This window comes from Bubalus kerabau, chromosome 21, assembly GCF_029407905.1.
Source record: "Bubalus kerabau isolate K-KA32 ecotype Philippines breed swamp buffalo chromosome 21, PCC_UOA_SB_1v2, whole genome shotgun sequence".
Classification (NCBI taxonomy): domain Eukaryota; kingdom Metazoa; phylum Chordata; class Mammalia; order Artiodactyla; family Bovidae; genus Bubalus; species Bubalus kerabau.
The window spans coordinates 45,878,666-45,901,771 of NC_073644.1; the positions used below are offsets into that span (position 1 = coordinate 45,878,666).

The 23,106-nt window shown below is 52.1% G+C and overlaps 2 protein-coding genes across 4 annotated transcripts in view; one reads left to right on the forward strand and one right to left on the reverse strand.

Annotated features, from left to right (window-relative positions):
* GNAL (G protein subunit alpha L) overlaps nt 1-7,083 on the forward strand; it is a 49,849-nt gene extending 42,766 nt beyond the window's left edge. The window contains exons 7-13 of the mRNA XM_055559042.1: nt 2,428-2,482; nt 3,253-3,326; nt 3,742-3,800; nt 4,059-4,179; nt 5,122-5,252; nt 6,420-6,487; nt 6,937-7,083. Of these exons, the coding sequence (XP_055415017.1) occupies nt 2,428-2,482; nt 3,253-3,326; nt 3,742-3,800; nt 4,059-4,179; nt 5,122-5,252; nt 6,420-6,487; nt 6,937-7,083 (655 nt within the window). The remainder of the gene's footprint in view (nt 1-2,427; nt 2,483-3,252; nt 3,327-3,741; nt 3,801-4,058; nt 4,180-5,121; nt 5,253-6,419; nt 6,488-6,936) is intronic.
* Nucleotides 7,084-8,959: 1,876 nt separating this feature from the next.
* MPPE1 (metallophosphoesterase 1) lies at nt 8,960-22,847 on the reverse strand. 3 transcript variants are annotated; one of them, XM_055559349.1, is made up of 12 exons: nt 22,587-22,847; nt 22,192-22,254; nt 19,933-20,051; nt 15,494-15,876; nt 14,963-15,071; nt 12,898-13,001; nt 12,279-12,353; nt 11,508-11,616; nt 11,330-11,395; nt 11,121-11,243; nt 10,486-10,626; nt 8,960-9,569 (listed from the first exon to the last, which is right to left on the reverse strand). In XM_055559349.1, the coding sequence occupies exons 4-12, from the start codon at nt 15,781-15,783 to the stop codon at nt 9,387-9,389; spliced, it is 1,200 nt and encodes a 399-aa protein (XP_055415324.1). In that variant the 5' UTR covers nt 15,784-15,876; nt 19,933-20,051; nt 22,192-22,254; nt 22,587-22,847; the 3' UTR covers nt 8,960-9,386. The 3 variants fall into 3 exon arrangements, with proteins under 3 accessions (XP_055415324.1, XP_055415325.1, XP_055415326.1); XM_055559350.1 differs by lacking the exon at nt 19,933-20,051; XM_055559351.1 differs by lacking the exon at nt 11,330-11,395.
* Nucleotides 22,848-23,106: the final 259 nt, after the last annotated feature.

The following is a 23,106-nucleotide window of genomic DNA, read 5'->3' on the forward strand; positions in this document are numbered from 1 at the left end:
TTTAGTCATGGGCTTCCCTGGTGGTCCAGTGGTTAAAAATCCGCCTGCCAGTGCAGGGGAAATAGGTTCATTCCCTGGTACAGGAAGATCCCACATACTGAGGAGCAACTAAGTGCTGCAACTCCTGAGCCCATGAGCCAAAACTACCAATGCCGTGTACCTAGAGCCTGTGTGCCAATGCCATGTACCTGGAGCCTGTGTGCCACAACCGGAGCCCCTGCTCTCCCCAGCTAGAGAATGCCAGCACGCAGCAATGAAGACCCAGTGCAGCCAGAAATAAATCTTTTTTAAAAACCATAAAAAAAATTTTGTCACACAAAACTGCATAATTTGGAAAGTTCCTTTAAAATTCCTGTCCTATATATTATTTTAGGAGTCCCAATTTTAAGAAGTCCTTCTACACCATGTGGGTAATACACCAGTTGAACCAAAGATTAAGGCAAAAAGCCTGCAGAAACTGACTGCTGTAGTTTTTACTCCTTAGGCTTTCAGCCGTCTGGGGGGATTTGCAGCTTCGGTGGCACAAATGTGAACTCAGAGGACTATCCTGCATCAGTGACAGTTCAGAAGATGCCTGGGAAATGTTCACTGATGCCTGTCAGATCCCAGGTGGTTAAGTACCAAGTGGAAGTGGTAAAGAGCCCACCGGCCAATGCAGGAGACATGAGTTGCAGGTTCAATCCCTGGGTTCGCAAGATCTTCTGGAGAAGGGCGTGACAACCCACTCCGGTATTCTTGCCTGAAGAATCCCACGGACAGAGGGGCTTGGCGGGCTACAGTCCATAGGGTTGCAGAGAGTCAGACATGACTGAAGCATCTTAGCCCGAATGCATGGAAGAACCCTAACACCCCTCCCGGGCTCAGAGGTGGGGACACGAGGGACAGCTTTCCTTTGTCTGGGTCAGGAGGGTACTCCTACAGCGTCCTCCTTGGGATGGTGGTCTCTGATCTTTCAGGAATGCTTGATGTCTTTTTTGTTGACCACATTTCATTGTTTCTACTTGTACCAGTCACTGCCATCTAATAGACTCACTCATCCCCTCCTCTCTGTCTGCATCCAGTGTGAAAGCAGTGCCCCCTAAACTCTGAGCTAAAGGACTTCCTGCCTGGTCTGATTTTCAGTTCCTTCCATCCCTTTCAGAGAGGATCAGCATCTGTCACATGTTCATGTTAGATTTCCCTGCTAAGAGGAGGACCGCCTCAAGTTATCACAGCCCTGCAGTGGGAAGGGAGGCAGCTCATCCCCCACCCCTGCCAGAGCCCCCAGGGTCCGGAGCCCCACCACCACTGTGCAGACACCTCTCCCCCTCCATCACAGACACAAGGCTCTTGCCCTGTTCCTTCCCCATGAGGTGGTCGGGGTGGACCTTGAGGGCCTTCTGATGTACCAGACACAAAGCCAGCGAGGACTGGGCCGAATCCCACTGTGGTTTTCACACCAGGCTGAGCTATCAGGCATCTCCTTCTAGACCCTCCTCCAGAAAGCAGCTCCAGGGCCTGCAGTGCTGGCCAGGGAGGCTGCTGTGGCCATGGGGAGGCGCCCACCCATCGCTGTGCAGAAGCTCCTGAGCACACAGGCTGAGGGGAAGCCTCCGTGGCTTTACTCCAGATCAGAGCAGTGGACTCGAGCCATCCAGGAGGAATGTTGGGCAAGTCCCCTCCTGGTCCTCACACACACTGCTCCTCCCACCTGGAACATGGTCCCGTGCTCACTGGTTACCAGCTCTGCGTCCTCCGGGGTCCCCCTGTATCCCCTAGGTTCCCCCGTGTCCTCCCAGGTCCAGGTTGGGCCTTGCAGCACCTGCTCGCCTCATCCCACAGACACGCAGGGGCCAAGCCAGGTGCTGGGGAAACCCATCCAACGGGACAGAATGGTGGGTCCTGAATTCAGAGGGAGAGACAGATAATAGACAAGTATGTGTAGAACTTGTCAGGTGGTGGTAAGTGCTATGTAGGAAGAAAAGGCTGGGTGGGCGTGAAGGTGGACGTGAACGGGGGTGGGGGGTGGGAGGACCCACACATGCCGTGTCCTGCCCTCTCTCCACCCCTCCACCAGTGAAACATCGGACCTTGGGGACCAGTCTGACCCTCCAGGCAGGCTCAGCCTGTGCACACACGACTCCCTTTGAACCCCGGTCTTACTGGGATGGTCTGGCCTGCTATGTGCCTACACAGCAGCCATCCACCAGCTCAACCTTGCAAGGACCCCAGCCTTGCACAAGGGAAGAGGGGAGGGAGGGAAGGGTCTGGCACCCCATCAGCACCGTGAGGACACTGACCTGCTGGGGAGACACGTGTTGAGGAATAAAGCATGAACCTGTTGGTCCATGGCTGCCTGGTCCCCCTGGACTCGAGGGGGCCCCCCCAAACATGGGCACCTACCTCCCAGCCTGGAGGTGTTCCCAGCATGTCTTGCTTTCTTTCTAGCTTCCTGGAGAGAATCGACAGCGTCAGCCTGGTGGACTACACGCCCACCGACCAGGTAGGTGGGGTCGGGCCATGACCACAGCCTGAACCTGGGGATACTGGAGGGTTTCTGCTCCCTGCCTCCCACCTCCCAGAGGTCTGGGATCCTCACCCACCAGAATCCATCCCTCTGTGAGGCTGACCCAGGAGCTATTACCTGGGCCTTGAGCCTGCCCCTGGATTCTGTCTTCAGACTCCTCATCAGTTCGGAGGGGCCACTGTCCCCCCAATTCTGGAATCTGCAGTGGCTGATTGACATCCTAATGGATTTAGTCACCAGCAAAGAAACACTGAAACCTGACTGGCCTGCAGAGGTGTCAGATTGTGAAACTGTAAGGCCTTCTCATCCCCTTGGGAATACACCATCTTTTATGTTAGCGACTAGGAGAAGACAGTCTGAAACCAGCCAGCACCCACGGGAATCTGACCCAGAGCAAGAGCCGGCAGGATGGGCCCGGCTTCCCAGACCCCAGGCGGCTGTCAGGGACCCGTGTCAGTAGAGGACACTCAGGAGAGATTAGAAGAAATTCCTAAAGGAAAGAAAGCTGAGCCATCAAGACTGTAAACCAGACCAATACATAACTGTGACTTTCTCTGGGGAGTGAGACCGAGAATGTTTGTCAAGTGTTTAATTTCATTTTCTTTTCTGGTGGAGAGAAACTCACGGCTTGTGGCTGCCCCGGGGCCACCTCCTAAGGACAGGGTCTCTGGGTCTGCTTCCCTCTCTGCCCCAGGATGACTCCTAAGGACAGGGTCACTGGGTCTGCTACCCTCTCTCGCCCCCAGGACCTCCTCAGGTGCAGAGTTCTGACCTCAGGGATTTTCGAGACCAGATTCCAAGTGGACAAAGTCAACTTCCAGTAAGTGTGTGGGCAGGACCCCTGGGTCTGGGCGGTGGGTGATCCTGGGCAGGCAGGCACTGCCACACCCCCGTGCACACCCTGGAGTGCAGGTGGTCAGTGCAGGGAGGAAGGTACCTGAGCTCCACATGGCTGAGAGGCTGAGCCAGCCTGGCAGCCTGGGCAGGTGCAGAGGAGGAGGACGCAGGCAGGGGGCTGCCCTGGGGGGACAAGAGCCGAGAGCCACTGACAGACCTCAGGGCAAGGGCCCACAGGAGAGAAACACTGGGTGTGGACACCCAGCTGGGCCAGACCAGGGAGGCCCCATGGGTCCAGTCCACAATGTCACCATGCAAGGAGAGTCTTCGGCTGGGGAAGCAGCAAAGGAGGAGCATCCACCACCCCTGGTTAACCCCCCCACCCCATTCTACCCCAGCATGTTTGATGTTGGAGGCCAGAGGGACGAGAGAAGAAAATGGATCCAGTGCTTCAATGGTGAGTTCTCCGCTCTCTCAAGAAAATAGGAATGAACCCACCTCCACTCCCACTGCCGTGTCTTAGCTGCTTCCCACTAGCTCATCATCAAGCGCCTTGACCAAGGGTCCCCTGGACATGGGAGTCTGGCATCCTGGGTCACACTGTCCCTGCTGCTTTGGGGGTTGGGGTCACCAGTGCCGTCACCGAGGGAGCTCTCCCTGGAGACACGGAGCATCACTGCTGTGAGTCACCCAGGTGCCCCTCTTCCCCACCCAGACGTCACTGCTATCATCTATGTGGCCGCTTGCAGCAGCTACAACATGGTCATCCGGGAAGACAACAACACCAACCGCCTGCGGGAGTCACTGGACCTTTTCGAGAGCATCTGGAACAACAGGTGAGAGGTGGTGAACTCGACCTCACCCTGGGTTTAGAGCTAATAGCGCTCAGCACGGCCATCTTTGTTTTCCAAGGGAATCTTTCCTCGTGATAAATCTTCTCAAACCATAAGCAGCGTCCCTTCCAGCCCATCTAATGTGGAGACTTTCATTGGGGCTGGAACTGATAGGACTCGGTCAGGAAAATCCATATCTCTACATTGCTGCTGCTACTTGTCCGACTCTATGCAACCCCATAGACGGCAGCCCACCAGGCTCCCCAGTCCCTGGGATTCTCCAGGCAAGAACACTGGAGTGGGTTGCCATTTCCTTCTCCAATGCATGAAAGTGAAAAGTCAAAGTGAAGTCACTCAGTCATGTCCGACTTTTAGCGGCCCCATGGACTGCAGCCCACCAGGCTCCTCCGTCCATGGGATTTTCCAGGCAAGAGTACTGGAGTGGGGTGCCATTGCCTTCTGGTTCAAAATTGGCTTTGTTTGGGTTTTAACGTTCAGAAAGCAACCATTCGAAGCATCCACTGATGACCAGATGACCCCTGAGCCCCTCCCTCAGCTTGTCAGCCAAGTGATGGGTCCCCACTCAGACCCCCCACATGCCAGCTCCTCGACCGATAGCCCCAGATGCCCACTTCTCTGTTCTGTTGTTGGAGCTTTAACTTCTGCTTTTCTAACCCTTTACTAGTAAATTACACCACAAATCCAAGTGCACTTATTCCCTACATGAAGTTTAGTTTTGGTGGCAGTAAACGTACAGCCTGGTATAGCAGAGTTATCCTGGTGGAGAGTTTATCCTCATGCGAGTGTCAAGCGTCCAGATGGAGTGGGGGCTGAGGTGCCAGGCTGTCAAGAAATCCAAGCCCCTCACAGCGTCCAGAGGGCGGCAGGTTGCCTTACCCTGCTCCTGCCGAGGACCCGCATCTGTGTGCTTGCTTCTCCTTCCAGGTGGTTGCGCACCATTTCCATCATCTTGTTCCTGAACAAACAGGATATGCTGGCAGAAAAAGTGCTAGCGGGGAAATCAAAAATTGAAGACTATTTCCCAGAGTACGCAAATTATACTGTTCCTGAAGACGGTAAGATTATGAAACAAGTTATCTCAGAATTATGGGAAAGAATTGCTCTTTCAATAGCACTGTGACTATAATTCCCAATTCTGATGAATCTGGGAAATTTAGTTCATTTAGATCAGTCTTCTTGACCCCTGCTGCCTCTAAGCTACTAGAGCATTCAAGTGTCCATAGGGTCCCATGTATGAAAATTTCAGTCTGACTTGGTCCACACTGGGCAGGCGGAGGGAAGGCAGCTTGTTATGGGTGAGGGTTGACGGAGACTCTGTGCCTCCCGGGCTTGTGTGGGTCGGTCCACGTGGACCTGCCCACTGACCAGCACAGACTGAGAGGGAGCCACTGTCTGAGCGGCCCTAGCCAGACCTCTGTCCTGAGCCACCTGCTGCCGGCACCATGTCGAGGCCTCTGTCCCCAGCGATGACTCCGGCCACAGCACGGTGACTTCATCAGGCAACCAACCGTCCCAGGAGGCCGTCATTGCTGCAGCCTAGAAGGTCCCATCCGGCAAACCTTGAAGGATTCGCGCCCCCTTTCAGGGGCTGCTTCTGGGTTTTGAGTTTCCTAGGCCACCCCCCATCCCGCCCCCAGAGTCTGCAAGGAGGGGTTTGCTTAGAGCACAATAACCCCACTCCTCATGGTTTAGTCCCAAACGGGATGAAGCAGAATGAAGGGGGCTTTCCCAGAGACTTCAGTTAAAAGAGAAGAAACCTGTCTAGGTCCTTGCACCAACTTCAGCCACCCTGGCGGGGGCTCCCTAGGCCGGGGAGCAGCTGCCCACAGGCAGCAGCACCAAGGCCCCACGCTGCCTGCCGTGTGGTGGAGTCGCCGTCCACCTCACAGGCGGGGCCTGCTCTGACCTCTCCGGGGAACCAGCCTCCTGCTCCCCTCACCCTGTCTGGTCGGCTTGTTTCATGGGAAGGTCTCAGCATGAGGCTTAAGGATGACCCGGGGGTGCAGGCGGTCGGGGGGCGGGGCTCCCCATCAGTGAGACATTTCATCTGATGTGAGTGGACGTCGTCTCCCAGCAGCAGACGCCAACCACTGCTAAAATCAAAATGACCTGGGAGGAGGAAGGAAGATTTCGGCTGCATGGCCGAAGGCCCTCCACCTCTCATGCCCTCCATCGAGCTGTATTCGTTTCACGGCTCTTAAAACTCCTTTCATCTCCTACAGCGACGCCGGATGCAGGAGAAGACCCCAAAGTAACGAGGGCGAAATTCTTCATCCGGGACCTGTTCCTGGTGAGCACTTACCCGCCCTCTGCCTTCCCGCTACCTCGGCCCTCTCGGCTCTGCGCTCAACCTCCCACGGCTCCTTTCCTCTCCCCGGAGTGAGGAGTGATGAGCGCCCCGAGCCTCCGAGAGGTGGACTTACGACCTAGGGTCACACAGCTTGTCAGCAGCGCCGGTTACGGCGCAGGCCCCGGGGCGACCCCGAGACAGCGACCCATCCGCGTGTCGCCTTTTCCCAAAGGGACGGGGCGGGGGGGGGGAGTTGTTTGCTCCCCCTCGGCTCAGGGGTCACAGAGAAGCAGACCCACTCAGGTTTAAATGTCCTCATTTTGAAAAGAAACTTTGTATTCTGAGCCGATTTCAAATTTGCATAGAAAGTGGGTTCTGGGGAGCTCAACCCTGGCAGACACCCCTTATCCCCGCCCCCCACCCCGGAGCTGACGGCCATGTCCCCACAGCGCATCAGCACGGCCACTGGCGACGGCAAGCACTACTGCTACCCTCACTTCACGTGCGCCGTGGACACGGAGAACATCCGCCGCGTCTTCAACGACTGCAGGGACATCATCCAGCGGATGCACCTCAAGCAGTACGAGCTCCTGTGAGCCCCCCGCCCCCCGCTGCCCCGCCCCCGCCCCGCCCATCCCAGGCCCGCCAGGCACAACTCGAGGAGTCCTGTTCGTCCGCCCTGGGGCTGTCTGCGGGGCTCTCGTTACCACCGGGCCCCCAGCCACCTCTGTCCCCTCACTCCTCCCCAAACCCTGGTCTGTGTAGGGGTAGGGGCCCCTGACTCGTGGAGAAGTTGGAAGATGGGGAGACACACTAGCTCAGGCCTGACCGGGGATTGCCTTTCTGGCCGAATGGGCCCCCGACTCAGGGGGAGACCCTGAGCCGCAGTGGGGTTCAGTTCCGTCTACAGGGGAGGCCAGCTTCAGCATTGTTGCTGAAGCCCCTTGACCTTCCACGTGTCAGCAGAAAGCCCCCACTCACTGGGGCCACGTTCACCAGTTCACATGAGTCCCATCCACTGTGGTCCCCCAGACTCCACTGCTGTGGCAGCGCCTCCTTTAATAGGTTCTTCCTGTTGCTGTTTTATTGCTGGTTTATTACACTGTACAGACCACAAGATGTAATATTATTTTGATAACTAACTACTCAAGGAAAATCCCTATAGATCTTTGTGCCTTGACTGTGGCTGTCCCTGTAAAGAAACGCGTTTCTGTTGTGCTGAACAGTCATCCTCATCACTGCACTTGCTTTGAGGACGAGAACATATGGTGTATGTAGAGTTTAGGGGTTTATCAGGCTGGTACTCTTTATAATACTCACTGATCAATAGATACGTGTATATATGTTTATATAAATATTTGTAAGTGACACACAGTAATCCTCCACCTCTCACAGAATGCCATGCCCACAAGCCTCTTTCAGGGAACCAGGGACACTTTTCTATCCAAAAAACATGTTTCTCCATTATCTGGCTATTTAAAGACTTTTTCAATGCCACCTGTTCCCTTAGTCAAAGTTTCTGAACTACTTCCTTGAGCACAGGTCCCATCATAAATAGCAAGGAAAATACAAGGGTTTCAGGCTGTGTCTGGCCTGGGGAAGTCAAAGGACAGACTCTGATTTGCCTTTTGAAGAAGAAACACAACAAAACCTTTATTTGAAACACGAATACAGCTGTTCCTCAACCCTGAAAGATCTGCAAATGCAGCCTTGTGAGCGCCATCGAGCACAAGACCTCAAAAGCCAGCCTTATCTGTCCACCACCCCAAGGCTGGTGCTCTCAGGTCAAGGATAACCTGTTAAAACTGTCTGAGGTCATATCCTAACAACATGGATGCTGACATTAACTTCCATTTCGTCTTTATGGTCTTTAATGTTTTAAAGTTTACTCTCTAAAGCAGCATCTTACTATCTTTTATAAACTCATCCACATTTACACTAGTTTTCCATGAAATAAAGGATGACAGCTTTACATACAGTGCACCATCACATATTTTGAATCATTATCACTGAATTTGGGCTCCTGCCATCCTTGATTGTTCCATTAAACTCTCAGATGAACAGAGACTTACAAAGGGGAAACAATCTTCAGTTTTCATTGCATTTTCACAGTACAACATGAAAAGAATCTTAAGAGCTACAGCCCTAATATATACCCAAAAGAATAAAACTGTATTTTTATATGAATTATAATTCAACAATTCCCCTGTAACTAAACTTCCTATTTAGATAAGTCTGATTGAAGAGCTAGATTCTCTAAAACACACACACACACACAGATTTTATGAGGCTTAAAATTACCACAGCATATTTATTTTAAATACCAAAAGCCTCTTCCTGGTCCATTTTTTCGACTTTCTACTGACAGGCATTCAATTCAGATTTAACAACTTGGAGAGGAAATTACACTCATCTAAAAATCTGATTCCATTAATTTAGCACAGAAATAAAGAAGTCTGCGAGAACAATATATTCTTGCTTGTACCATCTGTATTTTATTTTAAGCACACAACTTTATAAAACAGAAACTTGAGAACATTCACAGGAGGACAGACGCAGACCCCACATATGTGTACAGCTGGCCCTCCGTTCTGGGGAAGAGTCCTGGGAAAGGGAGGCTGTCCAGTGCATGCCAGTGATCACACGCAGCTTCTGCACACTGTACAGAGTCTCTGATAACACACACATTGATAAACAAGCAGACAGACCCGATGTAGAGACAGGTCCCATTTTTGCAGCTTGGGAGCAGCACTGATCCTGCAGGGCCTGACACAAGTGATCCGGAGCCCAGGAGTGGTGCTTACGGCCCACTATAGTCTCAGCGTCCATGAGCACCCCCCAAAGTTTATTTTCTTTGGCTTTGGGACACTACGGCTAAGAGCAAAAGTCTGCTGCTAACTCACATGGTCTTAAATTTTCTGAGCACCCTCTGACCAAAATGAAAAGGTGCAGACACAAGCCCAGTGGGGATTAACGTGATGAGCATGAGGCACCCAGCTGCCACACAATACGTGGTCAGAACCATGTCCTCGCGCGGCAGGTAGCACTTGGCAAGGGCATAGTCCATGGGCGTGACGCTGCCCTGGGGAGAAAGCAAGACCATCACTGCATGGATGGCACCAACCCGCAGACAAGACCAAGGGAGTGAGCCGCTGGGCCCGATGAACCTGAGACCAAGGACACTGCAGGCCACACTGCCCCCATCCCACATGCTGGGTCTCAGGGGCTGAGTGCACATGGCCCGGGAGCTAATCCCGCACTGAATCTAGCACCTAATACAGGGTGGGGAGGTCCTCTAAACCCAGAGGCCATGCAGGAGAGGATTCAGAAAGGCCTGGAGACTTAGATCAGTGGTCATCCAGGAAAAAACAGGACACGGCTGTTTTTCATACCACTTGATGCTGAAGTAAGCAACCTATCACCTAGAAATGCATGCGTGTGGGGCATTTCAATGGCCTTTTTTTTGGGGGGGGTAGACATTTTTGCTCTGTGGAATGACAGAGGGGAACATTCATTTACTTTGAATTTGAAAGCAGAAGGTTTTCCCCATCCTGTTATTAAGTAAAAACTCCTGATGTGAAAGCACTATAAGTCCTGGACATGGACTCAGGGCTCAAAGAAAGGAACTGAAGCTTTAGGTCGTTACTAACGTCCCTGACAAACGTGCAAGACCCGCAGCATCTGTCTGTCAGCACAAATAGGCGTGTGTGGAAAATAAGACAGGATGACCCTGTCTCCTTAGAAAATAGAAGGCAGAGCTCCCGGGGCACTGCTGTCCTTGCCGGACGAGACACTGTGAGATGGTCCCCTCACCACCCCACCAGAAACAACTGTCCCCAAGAGAGGGGTTCACGCTGCTGGGTGTGCTGGGAGGGGTGTGGTTACAGCTTCTGTATGTTTTCACAGATTGCGGCAATTCATGCTGCAATTCAGTAGGTGATCACTGTGCTGATTTAAATACTGTGGAAGCTTTGAGACGAAAATAAACATTCACATACCATGATGAAACTGGGGTTGTTTCTGTTCCTCCAACTGAAAGATGGCACACTGACCTCCAGGACGCCTGCCCTGTGCTGGACCTCGCAGGCGCTGTGCGTGTGGCCGCTGAGGATCAGGCGCGGCCGCAGCCACCACAGCAGCTGTGGTGGGAGTGGAGGCAGTGAGAGGTCGCCGGGGCCTGGGGACACACACCCCCAGCAGCTCCCTCCACCCTCAAGTCCTTCAGTCTTTTCAGACTCCATCAAAAGTAAGCCCAGGCTCTCAGGGAGAATCTATTTTTCCATCCCAGATTGCATGGTTTTAACTTTTATATTTTCTTTTTTATAAATATTTTAATAAATCCATTTCACAAATGTATATTTTGTTTTATATATTATATATACCATACAGTATATAAATATTTGTATGTATATATTTAGGAAGGACATTCTAATTAAGTCTTAAGACTCCACTCTTTAGTTTCATTCACTGTCCTGGATACATGTTGGTGGGAAACAGAATAAACAAGAGCTGAGACTATCATCACTCAGATCTTAGGAGTGGGTTTCCTAGGGCGGAAGATGAAATGCCTGTGTAAGCGCCACCTGCCCCACCCTGCATCCCTGCATCCCCACATCCCCACATCCCCGCACACCTTCCTCGAGACCTCCCAGGACAGCACGTCATAGCGCTCCTTGAAGGGGGTGTACTTCTCGTCGGGGGGTGCTGCGTCCTCCCCGGAGCAGTTGGCATCATTTCTCCGGTAAAGCGGGAAGTGCTGTCGAGACCAGAGATGGGTCAGGGGACCGTGAGACCCAGCGCTTCCCCCACACACTCGCAGGCCGCCGGGTGGGGTCCCCTCACCTGTAGCAGGATGGGGGCTGAGGCCGGCAGCCGCTGCCTGTCTCCACACCCACGGGGGCTATGCTCCTACAGGTCAGAGGCCGGGCTCTTCACTCACTGGACACTGGATGGTGGGAGGGAGGGGGAAGCGGGGATGGCCGTGCCCCTAGAGTGGGGCAGGGGTTGAGGGGTGTCCTACCTCCCGAGAGCAGTTCAGCCAGTGAGAGATTTCCAGGAGCTCAGCCTCTGCCCTGGAGCAGATGTCACAGCCGTCCCCTTCCAGCGCAACACTGTTGACCATCACGAAACTGCGGAGAGACAGGAGGTCAAGCCATGGGCACTGGCGCTGTCTGTGGGCCCCTGTGCTCTGGGACCCGGAAGCTGCACCCCACAGAGAAGAGATTCCAGTCCTGTTGCACTGTGCATGCAGGTACAGATGATGCTAAGAGGACAAGACAGCATCTCTGGGAGTCGAATCCAAGACAGGAAAGGCTTTTCCACCCTGAACTAGTAAAAGGCCCCAGGTAACCACTACACTCAGCACCTGACCTTGTGTCCCTGGGCCTGGGATATAAAGTGGGGAGATGACGGCCACCCACAGCCCTGGCTTCCTGTGGGGGTGACGTGAAATAAGACATCAGAGCCTAAGACCAGGCCAGGTGGGGTGGGGGTGGGGGGTAGGCGGGGAGAGGGGCCTGCAAAGCTAACTGGGCCAAGGAGCCCAAACCCAGATGACAGCAGGTCAGCTGAGGTGCCCTGGCACCTCCTCCCTCAAGGACATCGTCACAGACCCGTTAAATGTGCCATCGTGTCCTGCACACATGTCCACTGGCCACAAAGAGGTGCCTGGCGTCTAAAGAATTCAGAAGCCAGGAGTCGATTAACCCCATGATCTGGAAGACAATCATCGTGTTTACACTTTAAGTCACATTCTAGGGGTCTTCGTTAAGAATTCACAGATAATACTCACTTAATTCCTTTCCAAGAAAACAGCCTTTCAGGGTTGAAAACTTTCTCAAATCGTTTTATTCTGTATGTGTCCATCCTATATTCAATTGTGAAAAGAAATGTTTTTCAGAACAAGTCATTCTTAAAACATCCTAAGAATTATCAAGAACACAGGAAAAATAACATCCAGGACCTGAAGGCCCAACCAGCATGTTGGTTCTGAGCTCCCACTTGCCCTGGGTAAGCAGGGTGCTGCCACCACTGTCCGACCTGGGGCCTGGAGTCCGGAGTCTGGGGCCCAGGGTGATCAACTTCATCCCCAGAGCTCCAGCTCCCTCACTGGTAGAGTGGGTAAAGCAATAAAAATAACAGGTAAAGAAAAAGATTGAATGTATGGAAGCGCTGTGCTCACAACAGGCCGGCGCCATGTAAACATCAGCTATTAAAGCCCAAACCGTCTTGTTTTCTGATTCCCAAGAAAACTGGTCACAAAACATTAAGTTCAAGTGAGAACCACTCTTAGGCACATTCAGCTAGGTGGTAGGGCTGGTGAGTGATGTGCAGGAGCCCCCAGAACCTGACCCCACAGACAAGGCCCCCCTGGGCTGGGCAGGGGGAAGGCGCCTCTGCTGACCACTCACTGGTAGTGGAAGCCGATGTCGTGGTTGCCAGCCACGGCCCGCAGCTGCACGTGGGGCGGGTGTCGGAACACCTTCCAGAAGCGCCCCACATCGTCCGCCCAGGCCTGCAGAGAGAAGCACACAGTTCAGCCCAGGGAACCGCCCTGCCAGGCTGTAGGGTGGGAAGGTCACTCCTTGCCGGGATCAGATGTCCATAAAGCCAATGTGCAGTATTTCTACCATTCTTTTCCCAAGACTAACCTAAGTATTTAACCTGGGTGCCAAGTTTGATGAAACAGTTTATCTCCCCAAACCATCCTCTTCACACACCTGCTACTTCAATGTCGCCTGACAGCCATGCACAGACCCCAGGCTGAGGATCCCCTCAGATCAGGACATGTCCTAAAAATGGCTGCAGAAACATCTAGCTCAGGGTGGGCCCCCCCGGAATGAGGACCAGTGCCTCCCTCAGGGTTACACTCCCTGGGGCTGGGTAGGGGGGTGGGGACCAACAAAATGTGTGGGAAAGACAGACACCAAAAGGTCTCTCCAGGCTTTTCTGACTTTACTATTTAAGCCTGAGATGATGTTTCAGTCCTTATTTTTATGAAGCCTAAAAAACTGGACAAACACACTAGGCTGGATGATACCTAGCTGAACAGTAGTCAACTTTGTCCTAAAGTCTTAAATTTGGCCCAACCTATGGAAATAAACTGGACAGATTCCTTCAGTACTTTACAAAGACTTTAACAAATAATACTTAGAGTTAGAATAACATAAAATTAGAAAAATATAACATGTTCCCCTTAATTTTCTAAAGCAGCATTTATATCCAAGCTCACTCTACAACCAGTTGCTTTTTACACACAGCGTTTCCATGGTTTCACAATTAGTTCTGGACTAGATGAAACCAATGACTTGGGGCAGAAGGAGAAGGGGGCAACAGAGGATGAGATGGTTGGATGGCATCACCGACTCAATGGACATGAGTTTGATCAAACTCTGGGAGATGGTGAAGGACAGGGAAACATAATGTGCTGCAGTCCATGGGTCACAGAGTCGGGCAAAACTTAGTGATGGAAGAACAACAATCAACACTGCAACCCCACAAACGGGTTCCCATCAGATCTGGACTTTCTTTGTACACCATTTGAAGTGTTCCAGTAAATTTCAATTAATTTTAAAAAAATATCTTCCAAAACCATCTGGAAGATATTTTTTTTTAATTAATTGAAATTTTTTTTCAAGTATCTTCCAAAACTATCAGGCTTCCCTGATAGCTCAGCTGGTAAAGAATCCACCTGCAATGAAGGAGACCCTGGTTCAATTCCTGGGTTGGGAAGATCCACTGGAGAAGGGATAGGCTACCCACTCCAGTGTTCTTGGGCTTCCTTTGTGGCTCAGCTGGTAAAGAATCTGCCTGCAATGTGGGAGACCTGGGTTCGATCCCTGGGTTGAGAAGATCCCCTGGAGAAGGGAAAGGCAACCCACTCCAGTATTCTGGCCTGGAGAATTTCATGGACTGTATAGTCCATGGGGTTGCAAAGAGTTGGACATGACTGAGCAACTTTCACTTTCACTTTTCAAACCATCAGTGACTGAACATTTTTAACTAAGCAGCAAGAATGGTGCTTTTCTTTCCACCATTAATCCCAAGAATGCAGTAAGCCAAGCGTTCTGCCAGCCAAGGTGAGAACAGCCTTGCCCTCTGGTTCCTGGAAAGCTCACAGCACCTGATCTCACCCCTGAGGGCAGAGAGACCTCCCACCAGCAACCCCCCACCTCCCTTAGAAGAAGACCATGACCTCATAGGCAGCCCAGCCTCATAAACCACACTTCAGCGTGCATCCTAAACTCTGGGGACGACCCAGATGCTTCCCTCCTGCGGACCTTCCCTTCTGAGAAGGTCGTGGGAAGCATCTGCCAACCTTCACAGACTTCTCTTACACAAACAGGACCCAGAACCGGCGGGGACATGGAGCCTACGACTGCGGACACTGGAGCCCCAGCGCCCAGCGCCAGGACTCCGCACGCCCTGGGCTCCCTGAACCTCAGTGCAGCCCCAGGCATTGGGGCGCATGCCCACCTCGGGGGAGCTCCACTTCCCCTCATCGAAGATGTCCCCCAGAATGAAGACAACTTCCGGCTGCAGCAGCCATACCGCTGTCTGGAAGGCTCGCTCCATCTGCCACTCCCTGGAGGCCAAGAGGAAAGGAGGGGTGGTGTGTTCCGGTTCTTGTTTACCTCACACCTCCCGGGGTTTAAAGCTCCGAGAGGAAATACAGTAGCCCTGCCTTCATCTGTCTGGCCTCCCCCACCCCCGCCCGGGGATATCCCGGTGCCCCAGGACGCTCCACCCACCCCAGGAGTGAAGGCTTATTCAGGGAGGCACAAGTGCAGCCAGGGTGACAAAAGGGGTCAGAGACAGGGCCACCGGGGCAGGAGGTGCCCCCATCAACCCTCTGGTGGCATCACCCACAAAGGTCAAAGGGTGGAAGCGACCCAGTGCCCACGGGCCCTTGAGGTGGTGGAGACAGAAATACATGGGGGACCGTGAGACCCCACCTGTGGGAAGAGGCCTACAGACCTGCAGAAAACTGAATTTGGCCCAAGTTACCTCCGTAATTTGTCCAGCCAGTGGCCTCTTACGGCCCCAAGCAGGTGGGTGTCAGCCAAGAACATGGCCCTGAGCACAGGCTCAGGGGCCTTGGGAGCCCCAAGGGTGCCAGCACCTTCAGGGGTTTTCAGCTCGGGCCAGCTGCACCGGAAGATAACGAGGTAGTAGATCAGAAATTCACAGAAGACAAGCACGGCCAAGATGGCGGCCGAGAGCTTCAGCAGCAAGATGCCCCTCGTCTTCAGCAAACGGAGGCACTGCCCCCTGGCCCCTAGCTGGCTTGAGGCCATATCCCTGCCCAGGGGTGCTGGCAGCCAGAGACTTTCCACGAGGAAGCCAGGCTTCTGGCCGGGTGCGGTGGTGTCCGCGTCTCCGCTGTGTACCTGCAGGGAAGAGAAGGACCAGGTTATGTGTCTCCCTTGAGGAGCCACCATCAGGCACCACCACTAAGAACCAATGACTTTCAGAGCCTGTAACCTTCCCAGACCCACTGTCCTGTACTTTCACAAGGACAACCTGTCATGGCTCCGTACGAGGTCTCTATATCTACAAGGGCCAGAGGAGCTATTAGAATGGTTCTCCCAACAAGATGACAGTTTCATCACTATTTTAATGACATTTGGTTTCCCTGGTGGCTCAGACGGTAAAGACTCCACCTGCAATGCAAGAGACCTGGGTTCCATCCCTGGGTTGGGAAGATCCCCTGGAGAAGAGAATCGCAACCCACTCTAGTATTCTTGCCTAGAGAATTCCATGGACAGAGGAGCCTTGCAGGCTACAGTCCACAAGGTCGCAGAGTCAGACAGGACTGCGCGACAAAAGTCGTTTGATGAAAGGGTGTTTGTTAAGGTCAGAGAAAAAAAAACAGGAAAAGTCAACAATTAACAAGCAAGTGCCAATTCCAGGATTCCCCACCACCCACCTCCACAAAAATCAACAGGCTGTATGTAGCCCCCTATAGGGTGTTGCCTTTGGTGTGAATTCACCACTTCTCTACACAGGTTTTCCACAAAAGAAGTGGATGTTCACAGGCGAGGTGCCCCCTCGCTGGCTCAGAGTCGGGGTTGGACAGAGCAACAGCCATGAATTCTGTGTTAGGATTACACACATGTCCACAAACATGATTTTTCACCTGCACATCAGCCTTACACTCTGGATGACCCTCCTTCATGAAACATTCATGTGCAGTGGTTGCTCTTCAGGAGCCTTTAAACATTAAGATTCGCCTTCATTGTAGATGAGCTTTGTATCCACTTTTGACACATCTGAAGTGAAGGCCAACACAAGGGGGCCTCTGAGAGCCAGTCCTCCATGGAAGGGTCCTACACTGATGGTCAAGACAAGGATCCTGCACGTGGTGACCTGGGGGCCACAGAGAGCTCAGACATGGGAGACGCCCCAGAAGCCTGGGGGGTGGGGGGGCTGGGCTGTGGAGACACTGACCACGGGTCCTAACTGAGCCAATAAATGCAGAAAACCCTTTCTGGAGGAGGCGATTTTCCAGGATGATCTAGGAACCTGCATCTGGTTGACACCAAAGGGACCAGGACACATTGTTTTAGGGCCTAAAACAATCTCCGCTAAGTCCAGCTTGCGGAACAGTCCCCCTGCACCAGTAAAAGCCCAGACTGCTCCACAGCAGTGCTCATAACACACACCCACCAAGACACAGAAAACTGTACAACTTCACCTAAAAACAAACAGGGCAGCCAACAGGAATTTGCTGCACATCTCAGGAAACTCAAACAGAGGCTCTGTATCAACCTAGAGGGGTGGGATGGGGAGAGAGATGGAAGGAAGGTTCAAAAGGGAGGGGATATATGTACATCTATGGCTGATTCATGCTGAGGTTTGACAGAAAACAACAAAATTCTGTAAAGCAATTATCCCTCAATTAAAAAATAAATTAATTTAAAAAAAAAACAGGGCAAAGAAAAAAATAAATGAAAGGCATCTGCTCTCACTGCCTATCTTCTCTCAAAAGGCCTAGAATACCCTACAATCCTGAAAGCTAAGATCCAGCAGCAGCTGAAACTTGCGACAACCTGATGTCCCGCAAGAACTGGGAGGGAGGGAGCCCATCCCTGTGGCCTCTGCTCTGGTGCTTCCAAGCTTCCCAGTGAGGAAGCCTGAAAGACAAGTCAAGTGGCTCCTCCACGCCCACTGCTCCGTCATGGAATCCTGCTCCCGGCAGGCGTGGTGGGGACAGAGACCTTGGAGTACAGAGAGGCGACACTCCAGCTGCTCAGCTGGGCAGTGGACACAAGAGCGGGGTGGGACACAGGAGAGGGGGGGACACAGGACTAGGGGGACACGAGATGGGGGACACAGGGTTTGCCACTGGGCACCGCCCACAGCTGTCAGCTTAGATAAGGACCCAGGGCCCCGCCCTTCCCCAGGCTCCCTTTTCTCTCCTCCATAAAGAGCCCTTCAGCCAGAGGACCTAGAGGAAAGGAGGGAGAAAAGGAGGAAGGAGGGGCAGCAGGCCAGCCTGCTGGTACTGAGACATTTTTTCTCAAGAACACCCTAAGGCCACGTGACCCTGCTACAGTGTGATCACTGAAAAATACACAGAACTCCCCATAAGAGTGAAACCATACTTGACAACTTCTGACACAGAATCCTTCCAACAGAATTCCTTTTCCTCAAATCCTGGAAACGGCTCTTCCTCCTTCCAAAACTCACTGTATTTTCCATCAAAGTCGAGTTCCCCTCACCGTCTTCAACATCGGCCACAGCTCACCCTCTTCACCTTCTGAAGTGAAGGCAGTGTTTCCAGGGCTGATGGGGTAGTAGAACGGGGCTGGGCTCAACTCCAAACCCCACACTAGGGGCCTGGACGTCACTCCCACCACAGCTGCTTCTGACAGCTCCCTGCTCTCACGGAGCTTACAGTCAGCCTCACCACCTCCTGGCCCAGCTGGAAGGAACCTGTGGCCATGGATGCCCAGTCACTGCCCTGCGGCCAGCAGTGCTGGAAAGAGCAAGACCGAGCGGTCTTCAAGTCCTCTTCGCGCTTCACCCTCCACCACACAGAGAGAGATGCACTGACCTGTGAGAACTGACTGCAGCTCCGCTTGGGGTCCTCAGTGAGTCTCTGACCCCCTGGGCCTCACAGGGTCACAGCACCCACCCCCCACTGCTGCTTCGGACACTGACAGAATGTTCACAAAAGTGCTTTTTTAAAAAAAAAAAAAAAAGCCTTTCTATTGTTGATGGGAAAATTAACTAACAGTTCGTCCAAGAAAGAAATGGAGAATTTTATTGGAGCCAGCCTGGGAGTCAGTCTTTTGCTTCTGAGCAAGGGGTCATGCATCAGATGTCTCATTGACAGTTTGAACAAGGCAGACCTGCACGTACAACTGGTGGGTGGTGGGTCACCAGGCCCCCTAAAGGAGGCGATGGAAGCCCCCTCTCTCAGGAGGGCTGGTCAGTGCAGGTGCAGAGTGTGCACTAAGGGGGGGAGGAGGCCCAAATGGGCAGAGAAAATTTTTATTTTGAGGTTTTCCTCATCTTGCCATCAACTATGAATTTTATTTCATTCCCATGAGGCAGGCTTATCAGAATGAGATAAGAGTCAGGCTCACACCCTAAGAGAGTCCCTCCAGCTTGGTAAGAGGAACCAGCGGGTCCAGGGAAAGGCCAGTGACCAGAGGGCCTAGGAGCTGTGGCCGCAGGGCTGACCCCACTTTTCCACCATTCACTGCGTAGCACTTCTCACGTTTCACACCTGAAGCCCCAGATCCTTGACTCACTGAAAGTAAACCTCATGTTTTATCTCAACCGTAACAAAACCAATGACGTAAGATCCTCACAGAGGTTCAGGAACCAATAACTGAAGCCGCCCACCTGGCCAGGCAGAACAGTGACCGCTTGTATGAATTATCTCACAACAGAAGGTACCAATAAGGATAAGGAAGAATTTGGGAGGGGCCAAAAGGAGGGAGGAGATGCCAGCCCATAATACATTCCAACCTCCCAGAAGCCCTTGAGCTGAGATGAGCCTTGTCTGAGATGCCCTCAGCATCGGGAATTGGACTTAACATGGGCCAAACAAGATGACTGTCCACTGACGACCCAGAAAACCAACCCATCACCATAAACCCTGAGACTGGGAGCACACGGCGGAGCAGGTCTCCTGGGTTCCCTGACTCCACTGTTCTCCCGCCGGGTGACCCTTCCCAGTAAAGCCTTCTGCTTCATCAGTATCTGCTTCATCAGCCTTCATCACAGCCTCGGGGCATAAGCCTGACTCTTACTGTCTCCTCAGACAATTCACTTCTGAGTGTTAGATAAGAGCCCACCCTCAGGCCTGTGAAGGGTCCCTCTTCTGTAACACAGCCACTACTGTGTTACTTAACCACGAAGTACTACCGTCCCCTTCACGTCCAGGCGCTCAGAGACGAATGCAGAGAAAATATGTCCTTTTCTAGACTAACCTGGGTGGTGGGGATGTCTGGTCCCTCCTCAAAGCTGCCTGGGCCCAGATGCCACTGACCCCTCCTGTCTACTTGACAAACATGTGGAAAAGACGTGCTTATCCATCTGTATCACCAGTCTGTAAAAGGAGGAAGAGGGAGGTTAGGATAAAGGCTATATTCTGTGTGTTGCCTTCTTGTGATAAATGATGAATCATTCTGTCAATATTAGGTTTCCTTTGAGTTAGCAGGTTTGGGCTCAAAAGGCAAAATTAATAAAATGTTATTCTTTTCTGTCTCCATGTTCAATTTGTCAGTTTTACTAAGCTCATCAAATTTAACCCAGCAGGAGAGCCATACAGGCTGCCACACAGGCTCCCACTACTGGGGAAAACAGTATGGTGGCTCCCAAAAAAAATTACAAGTAGAACTACCATATGATTCAGCAAACACACTTCTGGGTACACAGTGGCTTTCAGTATATTCACATCGTTCTGCAAACATCACCTCCATCCATTTCCAGATGGAAACTCCACATCCATTAAGTAATAACTCTTAAGACACGCAAATGTCCTGAAAGCAGAGACTCAGATATTTTTATCCCACGTTCACAATAGCACAGTTCACAAGAGCCAAAATGTGGAAGCTACCCAAGGGTCCAGTGACAGATGAATCATGGATAAACAAAATGTTGCATAAACTTGTAATTATTAATGGAGTATCATTCAGCCCTTAAAAAAGGAAAGAAATTCTGACCCAGACCATAACGTGGATGAGCCCTGAGGATAGTATGCTGAGAGAAATAAGCCAGTCACAAACAACAAACGCTTCATGAGGGCCAGGTACATGAGGGCCCTACAGCAGTCAGTCCCATAGATACAGAAGTGGGACGGTGGATGCCAGGGCATGGGATGGGGAGGACGGAGAGTTATTACTTAATGGATGTGGAGTTTCTATCTGGGAAGAGGAAAAAGCTCTGGAAATGGATGGAGTAATGGTTGCAGAACAATGTGAATGTACTAAAAGCCACTGAACTGTACACTTAAAAATGGCAAAACTTAGGAGATACCAGACCACCTGATCTGCCTCTTGAGAAATCCGTATGCAGGCCAAGAAGCAACAGTTAGAACTGGACATGGAACAATGGACTGGTTCCAAATCTAGAAGTGAGTACTTCAAAGCTGTATATTGTCACCCTTATTTTTATGCAGAGTACATCATGAAAAATGCTGGACTAAACGAAGTACAAGCTGGAATCAAGATTGCAAGGAGAAATATCAATAACCTCAGATATGCAGATGACACCACCCTTATGGCAGAAAGTGAAGAAGAACTAAAGAGCCTCTTGATGAAAGTGAAAGAGGAGAGTGAAAAAGTTGGCTTAAAACATTCAGAAAACTAAGATCATGGCATCTGGTCCTATGACTTCATGGCAAATAGATGGGCAAATGGTGGAAACAGTAAGACACTTTATTTTTGGGGCTCCAAAATCACTACAGATGGTGACTCCAGCCATGAAATTAAAAGACGCTTGCTCCTTAGAAGAAAAGTTATGACCAACCTAGACAGCATATTAAAAAGCAGAGACATTACTTTGCCAACAAAGGTCCATCTAGTCAAAGCTATGGTTTTTCCAGTAGTCATGTATGGATGTAAGAGTTGGACTATAAAGAAAGCTGAGCACCAAAGAATTGATGCCTTTGAACTGTGGTGTTGGGGAAGACTCTTGAGAGTCCCTTGGACTGCAAGGAGATCCAACCAGTCCATCCTAAAGGAACTCAGTTCTGAATATTCATTGGAAGGACTGACGTTGAAGTTGAAACTCCAATACTTTGGCTACCTGATGCGAAGAACCGACTCCTTTGAAAAGACCCTGATGCTGGGAAAGATTGAAGGCGGGAGGAGAAGGGGACCACAGAGGATGAGATGGCCGGTTAGATGGCATCACTGACTCAATGGACATGAGTTTGAGTAAGCTCCGGGAGTTGGTGATGGACAGAGAGGCCTGGCACGGTGCAGTCCATGGGGCCGCAAAGAGTCAGACACGACTGAGCAACTGAACTGAACTGATGGAGGTTTTGCACAATTTTTTTTAAAAGAAGACAAACACATGCACACAGAGGAGCCTATAAGTTAACAATATCCTATAACAAAGGCTTTCTTTCTGATTTAAATTCACTACTTTTATATTTAAAAAAAGGAAAAGTCTCCAGAAGTTGGATTTAGGGAATATCACTGAGTCATTTTTCTCATTTCTTTTTTTCTTTTTCATTTTCTCACCTTTTAAAGAATGAAACTCGTTTAAAGGTCGACTTGTGCTTCCCCAAATCAGAGCGCCTTTACCTGAAATAAAACACAAACGTGTGTTTTATGGCTGAATAATCTTTCGTCAAGTATTACTAAAGCGGAAAATGCATCACTTTCTGGAGGGCACAGCGGCTGCCACCCCCCCACCCCCACCCCCGACACCGAGGAGCCTGAGCCAGGAGGGAAGTAAAATGCGCTGATAATCTAACAGCTGATGACCCACATTACGTGATTGGTCAAGAACAGTTACTTAAGCTAAATATTTGCATAAAAAGCGCATATACAACATCTTTCTGTGTGGCCCAACACCAAAGGAGTAGTAGCTGCCGTCCATCACCGGGAGCAGAATATTTCATGTACTGACTAACCTGCGTGGGGGCCGCAGCTCGCAGAGCCGGAACAGCAACGAACGGAAGCACAAAAGCGCGGCGCGCAACCTGCTCCCCGGGCCGATGGGCAGACCCGGGGTCCCGGAGGCCCAGCCCCGCGCCGACCTCGGATCGCGGGCTCCACCGCGCGCTCGGTGCGCCTCCTTCACTCGGCCTCCAAGGGCAGCGTGTCGAGACCTGCCCGCGGCGACACTCTCGCTCGGATCCGGACCCGCAAGCTGCAGGCGTCTGGCTGCTGGCGCGCGGGGCGGGGCCCGAGCGCCGCTGGGGAGCGGGAGGGCCGGGCGCAGGGGCGGGGCGTAGGGGGGGGGCGGGGCGTAGGGGGGGGGCGGGCGGGGCGTAGGGGGGGGGCGGGCGGGGCGTAGGGGGGGGGCGGGCGGGGCGTAGGGGCGGGCGGGGCGTAGGGGCGGGCGGGGCGTAGGGGCGGGCGGGGCGTAGGGGCGGGCGGGGCGTAGGGGCGGGGAGTATGGGACATGGGGCGGGGCGTAGAGGCACGGGG

Excerpts from the sequence above, each read along its gene's own strand:
- MPPE1 (XM_055559350.1), bottom strand. The coding sequence starts at position 15,783 with ATGGCCTCAAGCCAGCTAGGGGCCAGGGGGCAGTGCCTCCGTTTGCTG. Across the intron at positions 11,244-11,329 it reads CAGCCCCCATCCTGCTACAG|CACTTCCCGCTTTACCGGAG; the intron begins GTGAGGGGACCC and ends TGGTCTCGACAG. Across the intron at positions 9,570-10,485 it reads ACAACCCCAGTTTCATCATG|GGCAGCGTCACGCCCATGGA; the intron begins GTATGTGAATGT and ends CTTTCTCCCCAG.